At 45.7% G+C, this 11,964-nt stretch overlaps 1 protein-coding gene across 1 annotated transcript; it reads right to left on the reverse strand.

Annotated features, from left to right (window-relative positions):
* Window positions 1-342: 342 nt before the first annotated feature.
* On the reverse strand, window positions 343-2,147 carry LOC123334007 (brain acid soluble protein 1). Its single transcript, XM_044944506.2, has one exon. The coding sequence runs from the start codon at window positions 1,950-1,952 to the stop codon at window positions 1,269-1,271; it is 684 nt and encodes a 227-aa protein (XP_044800441.1). The 5' UTR covers window positions 1,953-2,147; the 3' UTR covers window positions 343-1,268.
* Between the last annotated feature and the right edge of the window lie 9,817 nt (window positions 2,148-11,964).

Here is an 11,964-nt window from a genome sequence, read left to right on the forward strand (position 1 = left end):
ATGCTAAGCAGGTTATAAAACAACATGTACAGAATGGTGACAATCTTAAAAAAAGTAATAAACATAAACAGAAAAACAGCAGGAGGTTACATAGCAACATTTCCCAGGAGTTACTTCTGGGTGTAGGCTATAGATGGTTTTTATCTTTCGGTATGATTTTCTTATTTTCTTCATTGAACATGCGTTGTTTTTATTCTTTTACTTTTTGACTTTTTTTTGTTTTGGCCTTGCTGTGTCGCATGTGGGATCTTAGTTCCCCTCACCCCCCCAGAGATTAAACCCTTGCCCCTGCAGCGGAAGTGCAGAATCTTAGAGCAAGTGTTTTTATTTTTTTTATTTTTATTTTTTTTTTCATTTTAATTGTTTAACTTTATTACTGTTGCACCATTTATACAATTACATATAATTTCAATGCATCCATTGTACATTTTTTTTGTGTGTGTTTTTTTTTGTTTTTTAATTTTTATGTTTTTCCATTTTCCAATGAGTGGTGTGTTGGTGTCTGTGACACAGAATGGAAGAGAAAACTGGAACTGCAATGAACGCAGACTTTTTTATTTTTTTTTTTCATTTCCACTGACCAATAAACAGAACTACAGGTGCACCCAACCACGGACATGCATTAACTCGTCATGAGAAATCTAGGGAGGCTAAGTAGGATGAGAGAATGTTTGTTATTCCCAAAAAGACCAGGGGAGGAAAAATGGAGTATTGGCATCAAGATACATGTGGACAGGCTACGGTGGGCTGTCTGAAAGTTGGCATTCATCCACAACATTAAAAAAATATCAAAATAAGAAAGGCTGTAAATGAAAAAGAAAACACAGAAAATACTGCTTTCATAAACATCTGATTGCCTTGGCACAGCCCTGCGGGCAGAATCAAACGCATCACTCCCCACCCCCCGCCCCTTGCAGAAAGACAAGATGTTCAGATCTTAGTGGCAGGAGCGCATGTGGACAGCAGTTCAGGTACAAAAGATGTACTGCACTTTCAGACATTGATCTTGAAAATCCAGGGCTGATTGGTAGAGTTGACTGAAGGTATATTAGATATTTCCCCACAAAAATACTATTTGGATTCTCCCCACCCCCTCCCTCCCTTTGATGGGACCACATCCTTATTCTTGGGCAATACATATGATTACTTCCGATTTGAGACAAGTTAGTATAGGAGAGAGAGAGACAGAGAGAGAGAGAGAGAGACAAGAGAGACAGGTCGTCGTTAAGCTGTATTCTTTTTTTTTTCTTTCCATAGGCTGTCCTTTGTTACTCTTTCACTGCTACGGTTTGATCGGAATTAGCTGCCGGGGTCTCGGCAGGTTTGACCTCGTCTGCGGGGGCTGCGGGGGCCTGAGCCTTGGGCGTGGAACTCGGCGCTTCCGTGGCTGCCGGCGTCTCCTTGGAGGATGGGGCAGCCTCAGTGCTGCTGGGTTTTGAGTCTGAAGCTGGGGCCCCGTCACTTTTCGTCTCCTGCGCGGCAGGAGCAGCGGGAGCCTCAGTCTTTGTGGGGTCCCCTCCCTCCTTGCTCTTGTCATCCTTGGTGGGGGCCGCGGGCTCTGCTGCCTCAGCCTCCGAAGCTTTGGGGGCGTCGCCTCCAGCGGAGGGGCCTGAGGCAGCCACCGGCTCCTGCTCAGCATCTTTGGAGGGCTCTGGCTTGCCCTCGGCCCCCTCCGTCGGCTCAGGCTCTGCCTTCGGGGCATCTTCCTTGGCCGCCTCGGCATCTTTCTCGCCTTCCTTGTCTTCGGGCTTGGTGGTGTCCTGGGCATCCTTCTCCGGCTTCTCCTCTTTGCCCTCCTTCACCTCTGGGGTCTCGGCAGCAGCCTGGGTCTCATTCTCCTTTGGGGTTCCCTCCTCTTCTGTCCCAGCTCCTTCAGCCTTCTTGTCTTTGTCCTTGGCCTTCTCATCATTCACATTGTACCCCTTCTTCTTCTTGCTCAGTTTGCCTCCCATCTTGGAGTTCGGGTCTGGGTGCCTGTGGCCGCCCCGAGGTGAACGCGGTGCCGCGGAGGGGCCCGGGTCGCTGGGCGTCGTCCGGCCGGGTGCCTGGCCGCTGGGCGGGAGGCTCTCTCCCCGGCTCGACGGCGGGGAGCCCGGAGCGAGGAGCGAGCTGTCGCGCTGCTGCCGCCGCCGCCCTCGCCGCTGCCGCTACTCAGAGCAAGTGTTTTTAAAACAAAACACTTATATATGATTTCTGCCTGGAATATTAGCTACATGTTAAATATCCAGGGAGGCTCTGAGTTAGGGCCAGGCTTGTGGATATGACGTTAGATACGAATATGATTTCACGAGGCAGAGAAAATATTTCTGCTGATTTCTGAGTCATGGACTGTGTCCTGAAGATTTCAGGAAAGCTATTATGGAAAAAGAAATACTCTATTCCTTAAGTATTTTCATTTTACTGTGGAGAAGAGATCCCATCAAAGTATAAGACAAAAGGGAAAAAGGAGGGCAGGCGTACATGTCTGTGTGAGTCCGGCAGTGATGAGGCAAGTTGCTGCCTGCAGGCAGCTGGGCCTTGAAGAGCAGTCAAAAAGCCAAGAGGAGATGGGAAGGGGTGAGAAGGCTGCCTGGCTGGAAAGAGGTGATTCCTTCAGCTTCTCTCCTAGATACCCAAGCCGCCTGCTGTAACTCTGCTCAGACCAGCGCACCCCGGTACGGCTGTGTCTTGGCTCTGAGACCATCTGTGATGAGCCTGACCTGGGTGGGCGTACTATCGGGGAACCCCCCTGGAGAGCATGGCTCGGCCTAGCACCAGCCAGGAGGGCACCTGCCTACCTGCCCGCTGCCCTTCACGAAGATGGGTTTTGGCTGCCAAAGCAGTTGGCCCTGTGCTTGTACTGTTGGCTGAGCTGCCCAGTGCCAGCCAGGGCAGGGGTGTGGGTGGTGCCAGAGGTATGTGCGGAGGCAGAGGCCTCAGATGCTGAGGCATCTGACTTCAGGATGAGAGCTCCAGATTCCCGAGTGGCTCTTTATTACTCACAATACACTCAGATTAGGAGCAACATGCTCCTCGGAATAATAAGTGCATATGGGATGCACGTGCCCCAGGCAACCTCTCCGTACCTGCCCCTCAGATACACTTACATTCAGGCCTTCAGGCCTGTACTCCCTGCCAAGCATAGAGTAGATGAGTGAGTCAGCAGAACACAGCTCATTTTTCCTCCTGCCCTGCCCCTCTGCCCTGTTCTGCAGCCCAGAGCCATCCCTGTTTAGCCCCATCTTGTCTGATGGGCTTCTGGCAGCTCCTTCTCCTGGACTGAATCAGCCAGATTGTGGGGTTTTCACTGCCCTGAGGTTCTAGAGAGTCAGGAGAAAGCCTCTGCTTTCTGAGTGAGTTGGGGCAGTGCACACTTACCCTGACCACTCACCCCAGGTTTCTCAGTTCCCCAAGAAGGGTTGGGGCAGGTGAGCTGATGGACCTCAGGTTTACCTCAGTCTAAATAAGCCAAGAAGAGAACTGTGATCAGGTTACTGCCAGTATCATTGTTAAGGGGGTTCCCTGATAGCTCAGTTGGTAAAGAATCTGCCTGCCATGCAGGAGACCCTGGTTCGATTCCTGGATCGGGAAGATCCCCTGGAGAAGGGAAAGGCTACCCACTCCAGTATTCTTGGGCGTCCACTGTGGCTCAGCTGGTAAGGAATCTGCCTGCAATGCGGGAGACCTGAGTTTGATACCTGGGTTGGGAAGATCCCCTGGGGAAGGAAAGGCTACCCATTCTAGCATTCTGGCCTGGAGAATTCCATGGACTGTATAGTCCATGGGGTCTCAAAGAATCGGACATGACTGAGCAACTTTCACACAAGTTGTTCTGAAATTTGGTATATTTTGTAGCAACCCTGACAATAACTTATAAGAAAATGAGATGCTTTTATTCATTCATTTTTCAACAAATATTCATTCATTCAACAGATATTAATTCATGTTAGTTGCCAGGAGAAATTAAAATGAATAATAAAAGATTCAGCAATTTTACTCCTTGGTATATACCCAAGATAATTGAAAACACACGTCCGTATAAAAACCTGTATGTGAATGGTCATAGCAGCATTATTATTCATCATAGCCAAAAATTGTAACAATCCAAATGTCCTACAAGTGTTGAATGCATAGGCAAAATGTAGTATATCCATAATGGAATATTATTGGGCCATAAAAAGGAACGATGTACTAATAACACAGAGAATGGATGAATCTTGAAGATATGCTAAGTGAAAGAATGAGACAAAATTTCTCACATAGCATGATTCCATTTATATACAATGCCCAGAATAGGCAAATCTCTGTAGATTTTTATAGACAGAAGGTAGATAAGCAGTTGCCTAGGACTGAGGAGGTAATAGGAAGAGTTAGAAAGTGATGGCTAAGGGGAAGAGAACTTCTTTGGGGGGTGGTAAAATGTTCTAAACTTAATTATGGTGCAGGGGTGAATGGGGTTCTGCCTCTGAGAACCCAGCTTCAGATTGTGGGGTAGGGCAGGGGGGTTTGTAGGAGCATCACTCAGTGGGCTGGGCTCTGACATCATTGTTCCTGTTGGTGGTCCACGGGGTGGCCTGCCTCCAAGCAGGCTTGTTGCAGTGCCTGCTAGATCACAACAAACCCTTCGTTCCTGAAGACAAAGGCCAATGCATGAGGTCAGACCACAGGAAGAGCAATGATTACTCTAATGGCTAGAAAACCAGGCAACCATAGGCATTTGTTCCTCCCTCTGCTTTGTCTTTGAAGTATGCCCCTTGCCCCTTTGAGGCAAGGGGCATCTGGGTTGCCCATCACAATCCGGCCCGAGCCTCCCTTTTCCCATCATTATCAATCCAGGCAGCTCGCCCTTCCTCCCAACACCCCTGTGTTTTCTGGTCTTCATCCATTTGTTCCTACTGTCCCTCTGCCCTGATGTCCTTTCCCCTTCATTACCTGTTGAAAGCCCACTCCTCCTTCAAGTTCTGGACCAAACGCACCTCTCCACTTACCGTGTGTTCCTACACCATTTGCTTTCCTCCTGCTGTCCAGAGTCAGAACACACCTCCCCCTCCTCTGTGATCCCACCCCAGCCTGTGATTCTCTGTGGCTGGGTGACCGCACCACTCCATCTGCCTGTTGTGGACAGTAGGGGAAGGTGATGCCAATGTGTACCCTCCCTGGTGCCCAGTGCAATGTCTTGTCCATAATATGCCCTCAGGAAGTGTCTGCTGGTGTTTTTCTAACTGGATGGGCTGTGCTCTGCAGAAACTCAGCATTTGGTAATTCACCATTTACAAGTTTGAAACTCAGGCAACTGATTTCACAGATGGATCCTGCCTGCAGAATTTTTGGCTTCCTCAGCCCATTTGTTCACTTAGGGCTATGTTTAGTGGTCACTTCTGCATCTCCATATCTCCTTGTACCTTCCCTCAGATTAGAGAGTACATTGTGAAATGCTACAGCTTCTGCAGAGCGCCCTGGGAACAGGGTTTGTGTAGCGCTGAGTGTGCTGTAAGGACAGACGAGGGAGCTACAGCTGAGAGATGTTCGGTTCATTACGTTCTGTTCAGTTAAGCCATCGTGATATTTCTTCTTTAGACCTTTATGCTTTTCTGCCAAACATAAAAATATTCCAACCATTTGCATCCATATTGGTGAATTGGAGAGAGTAACATGATGAATCTTTTAGCAGAAAACTGGTATTTTTCCTCTGTGTGATTTTCAAAGGTCTGTTGTCCTCTTGCGCAGAATTTTATTATGTGTTGGTGCCAATTTGTTTTCCAGGGGAACACATCTCCAAATTTGTAATGAAAGGCAAGCAAAGTGGGAATTCATGGCCTTGGCCAGACACCAAGTGTTAGCTAATTTTTGCAGCAGGGAAGACAAAATAACAAGTCCCTGAATTACAATTTGGGTTTCTCCTTCTGTTCCCAAACAAAATGGTTTTAAATAACACACTTCTGTCTTAATCATAATTATTAGTTAATGAAAGTATGTCTGTGATTTCAAAAGTGTATTTTTGTGTTTTAGATCTTAACTGTCATCCTGGGACTGGCAAATACTTGGGGGCTGTAAACTTTAAGGCAGAGGACTCTGGTTAAATGAATTAACAGTTCATTTAACCTAATGAACTGGAAGAGCAAACAGAAACCCAGCCAACTAATTGTTACCCTTTACTGGTGACATTAGCTGTCATCTAGTCATTAGCCAATACAGAGAAATGACAAGTGTTCATTTCATAGAATGATGGAGTAAGATTTATGCTTGCAAGTGTATATTTGATACTTACTTGACTACTTACAGACTCTGACATAAGGAATGTCATTGTAACATAAACCCTATGAAACATTTTGGAATTTTATTTACTTCTAAGAACAAATGAGGATATTAATTTACTTAATTTCTTATGTCAGGATAGAAACTTTATATAGCCTTAGGGAATGCTCGCGTCCCACTCCCTTCCCTCTCATGGTTGTTCTTGGTTGCTCAGACCCTTCTGCACACTCTGGAGGCTCTACCTTGCACACACATGTGCACACACATGCACATAGACGTCTGTTTATACACACAGAGCCTTTCCTGTTCTCTCCCTTAACTAAGTTCGTCTCTGAAGTTGTCTGTTCTCTGTGGATTCTGATCTCTGCTTCAGCCTTCAAGGGTACTAATGAGTTGATTTGTTTCTCATCTTCCCAAGTCCCATACCAGGTTTCTTCAAACCTAAGATGTCATTGATGGCAAGATGCTCCATTAGTCTGCATGCCATTGAGAGAAAAAAAAATCATACCTGCAAGACTCTAGAGATTTTAAGTTATATCCTGATTTTAAAGATGTTTCATATGGCATTAGTTGAGCCTTAGACTCAATGAATGACACCTGGTAATTGAATTGTGAAGGGAGACTTCCTGATGCAAGGTCTTAATGATTTCCAGCATGGAGTGTCAGGCATATTTGCGGGTTGGTGGGGAGAGAGGTTGGAGTCAGTTGGTATTTCTGTTGCCACATGAATCACACCATGTGGTCAGCTGCCTGTCCCATGTATAGAGTGGCTATAGGTGGGAAGACCCAGTACATAACAACAAAATAAAACATGAACTAAACCACACTAATGAAAAACATAGATCTGCCTGTAGGAGATCCACGGATGTTCTGCTACATAAATCTCACTGACTGCAGGAAGCAAGCAAAGTCTGTCCATGAAGAGTATTCTGAGAAGGGTTCAGAATCAATTTCTCCACTTAGGCTTCAGACTGGAGTTCTCTTTTTTGCTCTGCTGCTCTCCAGCCCAAGGGCCCAGTGATTTAGGTCTGTGGTTTTAAACCTTCATCTGCATTTCTGGAGCCCATCAGGGGAGGGGAAAGAAAAGAAAACTTGGACTTCAACCATAACAGCTCCACTTTTACCTGTCTTGGATATCGGTTTTGCTTTAGTTGCTAGATCAGATCAGATCAGATCAGTTGCTTAGTCATGTCCGACTCTTTGCGACCCCATGAATCGCAGCACGCCAGGCCTTCCTGTCCATCACCAACTCCCGGAGTTCACTCAGACTCACGTCCATCGAGTCAGTGATGCCATCCAGCCATTTCATCCTCTGTCGTCCCCTTCTCCTCCTGCCCCCAATCCCTCCCAGCATCAGGGTCTTTTCAAATGAGTCAACTCTTCGCATGAGGTGGCCAAAGTACTGGAGTTTCAGCTTTAGCATCATTCCTTCCAAAGAAATCCCAGGGCTGATCTCCTTCAGAATGGACTGGTTGGATCTCCTTGCAGTCCAAGGGACTCTCAAGAGTCTTCTCCAACACCACAGTTCAAAAGCATCCATTCTTCGGCGCTCAGCCTTCTTCACAGTCCAACTCTCACATCCGTACATGACCACAGAAAAAACTATAGCCTTGACTAGACAGACCTTTGTTGGCAAAGTAATATCTCTGCTTTTGAATATGCTATCTAGGTTGGTCATAACTTTCCTTCCAAGGAGTAAGTGTCTTTTAATTTCATGGCTGCAGTCACCATCTGTAGTGATTTTGGAGCCCCCCAAAATAAAGTCTGACACTGTTTCCACTGTTTCCCCATCTATTTCCCATGAAGTGGTGGGACCGGATGCCATGATCTCGTTTTCTGAATGTTGAGCTTTAAGCCAACTTTCTCACTCTCCTCTTTCACTTTCATCAAGAGGCTTTTGAGTTCCTCTTCACTTTCTGCCATAAGGGTGGTGTCATCTGCATATCTGAGGTTATTGATATTTCTCCCAGCAATCTTGATTCCAGCTTGTGTTTCTTCCAGTCCAGCGTTTCTCATGATGTACTCTGCATAGAAGTTAAATAAGCAGGGTGACAATGTACAGCCTTGATGTACTCCTTTTCCTATTTGGAACCAGTCTATTGTTCCATGTCCAGTTCTAACTGTTGGTTCCTGACCTGCATACAGATTTCTCAAGAGGCAGGTCAGGTGGTCTGGTATTCCCATCTCTTTCAGAATTTTCCACAGTTTATTGTGATCCACACAGTCAAAGGCTTTGGCATAGTCTAAGTCGTGTCCAATTCTTGTGACCTCATGGACTGTAGCCTGCCATGCTCCTCTGTCCATAGGATTTCCCAGGCAAGAATACTGGAGTGGGTTGTCATTTCCTTTTCCAGGGGACCTTTCTGATCCAGGGATTGAACCCACATCTCCTGCATTCCAGGCAGATTTTTTAAAATTTTATTTTAATTGGAGGCTAATTACTTTACAATACTGTGGTGGTTTTTGCCATACAGTCACATGAATCAGCCAAGGGTGTTGTGTTCCCCATCCTGACCCTCCCTCCCAATCCCATCCCTCAGGGTTACCCCAGTGCACCAGCCCTGAGCACCCTCTCTCATGCATCAAACCTGGACTGGAGATCTATTTCACATATGATAATATACATGTTTCAATGCTATTCTCTCAAATCATCCCACCCTTGCCTTCTCCCAGAGTCCAAAAGTCTGTTCTTTACATCTGTATCTCTTTTGCTATCTCGTATATAGGGTCATCATTACCATCTTTCTAAATCCCATATATATGCATTAATATACTGTATTGGTGTTTTTCTTTCTGACTTACTTTGCTCTGTATAATAGGCTCCAGTTTCATCCACCTCATTAGAACTGATTCAAATGTATTCTTTTTAATGGCTGAGTAATACTCCATTGTGTATATGTACCACAGCTTTCTCATCCATTTGCCTGCTGATGGACATTTAGGTTGCTTCCATGTCCTCCAGGCAGATTCTTTACCACTGAGCCACTTTACAGTCTCTTCTACTGTCAAAATTCTCAGATTTAGTATTACTATTTCATTCCAAGAAGGTAGGTTATAGAGAAATACTAGAATCTCTCTCCTTGGATTATAGCAGCTAGACAAGAATGCTCTTTTTTTAAAATTTTTTAGCTGCATGGTGCAGCACATGGGGTCATAGTTTCCTGACCAAGGATCGAACTCAGGCCCCTTGCATTGGAAGCTTGGAGTCTTAACCACTGGACCACCAGGGAAGTCCCAGAACAGTCTCTTAATCAGCTTGGGCTGCTATAACAAAGTACCACAAAATGAGTGGCTTTGTTTTGCACAGTTTTGAAGGCTGGAAGCTCAAGGTCAGGGCGCCAGCATGGTCAGGTTCTGGTGAGGCTTGCAGACTGCCATCTTTTGCAGACCCTCACGTGACAGGAAGGGGATGAGAGATGTCTCTGTGGGGTCTCTTTTATAAGAACACTAATCCCATTCATGAGGGCAGGGCTCTACCTTCATGACTGAATAACCTCCCGAAGGCCCCACCTCCAAATACAATCACACTGGGGACTAGGATTTCAGTATATGAATGGAGGTGGGGGGAGCACAAACATTCAGTCTATAACAAGGACTAAGGGCAATTCATGCACGAATTGTACCAACTGCTTTCTTCTCATTGTTCCTGCTGAGCACTCCTTCCCTTATCAGTGGCCCCCTTGAGTGAGCAGGGATCAGGAAAGAAGTGGAGTTGCTTAGTGTCGTAGCTTCCCATCGCTGCAGTAACAAATTACTGCAAAGGTAATCATTTAAACTAGTACAGCTTTACAGTTTTTAGGCTGGAAATCTGACACAGGCCTCACTGGGCTAAAAATAAGGTGTTGACATGGCTGTGTACCTTTCAGGGTACTCCAGGGGAGAAACCGTTTCCGTATCTTTTCCCATTTCTTCAGGCCATCTGTATTCCTTGGCTTGTGGCCTCTTCCTTCATCTTTGGAGCCTGTTATGGTGAAATGAGTACTTTTCATGTGGCATCTTTCTGACCCCCTTCTGTAGTCATATTGCACTCTGACTCTCTTCTCCTGCACCCCCTATTCCACTTTAAAGGATCCTGTGATTACATTCAGACCAGTATAATTTTCCTGTTTTCAGATCACCCAATTATCAATCTGCCCCAAGTATTAATTCCACCTTCAATCTTCATTCCCCTTTGTCATGTAATTAACATATTCACAGGTTCTGGGTATTAGCACATAACCAGTTTTTGGGGCTCTTATTCTGTCTACCACAACTAGAAATGGTGTCAAAGTACAACAGTTTGTGGGAGGATCAGAAAGGAGATCACACAGAAAAAGTAACACGAAAGAAGCTACAGAGACAGGAATCAGTCTATTTTGATTTATGACTTATCCCCCCCATATTATTGCTCACTAATGTTAATTAAAGAGAGAACTTGAGAATATCAAGTATTTCATGTGGAATTGAGGTCACAGGTTGGATTCCCCCAGATGATGGAGATTTCCATGTAGGACATTTATTAGGGAGTGCTCTTGGGATCAACACCTTTGGAAGGGAAGGGAAGTAAGAAAGATGGTTTGGGCAGTGAGAAAAGTTGGGCTTCAAAGCAGTCTCAACAAAGGCCACAGCTGGCCTCCTACGGAATTTTAAGCTGTGGTGAGAGACCTAACTCTTTATGCCTGTGTTGGATATGGACAGTCCTGGACAAGGGATGACTTTGATAAGACATCTCACTCTGTAGAGAGACTTCCTAGAAAAGACTGACAGCCTATGTCTACCTGCTAGACACTCCCAGCAGTTAGGGGATAAACCCATCAGTTCTAGAGCAGTGCATCACAAAGCCCACTCAGTTCAGTTCAGTTCAGTCGCTCAGTCGTGTCCTACTCTCTGCAACCCCATGAACTGCAGCACGCCAGGCCTCCCTGTCCATCACTAACTCCTGGAGTTCACCCAAACTCATGTCCATCGAGTTGGTGATGCCATCCAGCCATCTCATCTTCTGTTGTCCCCTTCTCCTCCTGCCCCCAACCCCTCCCAGCATCAGGGTCTTTTTAAATGAGTCAGCTCTTCGCATGAGGTGGCCAAAGTGCTGGAGTTTCAACTTTAGCATCATTCCTTCCAAAGAACACCCAGGACCGATCTCCTTTAGAATGGACTGGTTGGATCTCCTTGCAGTCCAAGGGACTCTCAAGAGTCTTCTCCAACACCACAGTTCAAAAGCATCCATTCTTTGGCGCTCAGCCTTCTTCACAGTCCAACTCTCACATCCATACATGACCACTGGAAAAACCATAGCCTTGACTAGACAGACCTTTGTTGGCAAAGTAATATCTCTGCTTTTGAATATGCTATCTAGGTTGGTCATAACTTTCCTTCCAAGGAGTAAGTGTCTTTTAATTTCATGGCTGCAATCACCATCTGCAGTGATTTTGGAGCCCCCCAAAATAAAGTCTGACACTGTTTCCACTGTTACCCCATCTATTTCCCATGAAGTGGTGGGACCGGATGCCATGATCTTCATTTTCTGAATGTTGAGCTTTAAGCCAACTTTTTCACTCTCCTCTTTCCCTTTCATCAAGAGGCTTTTTAGTTCCTTTTCACTTTCTGCCATAAGGGTGGTGTCATCTGCATATCTGAGGTTATTGATATTTCTCCCAGCAATCTTGATTCCAGCTTGTGCTTCTTCCAGCCCAGTGTTTCTCATGATAAACTCTGAGTATAAGTTGAATAAGCAGGGTGACAATATACAGC

The sequence above is a fragment of the Bubalus bubalis genome, chromosome 6 (genome assembly GCF_019923935.1).
Source record: "Bubalus bubalis isolate 160015118507 breed Murrah chromosome 6, NDDB_SH_1, whole genome shotgun sequence".
Lineage (NCBI taxonomy): Eukaryota > Metazoa > Chordata > Mammalia > Artiodactyla > Bovidae > Bubalus > Bubalus bubalis.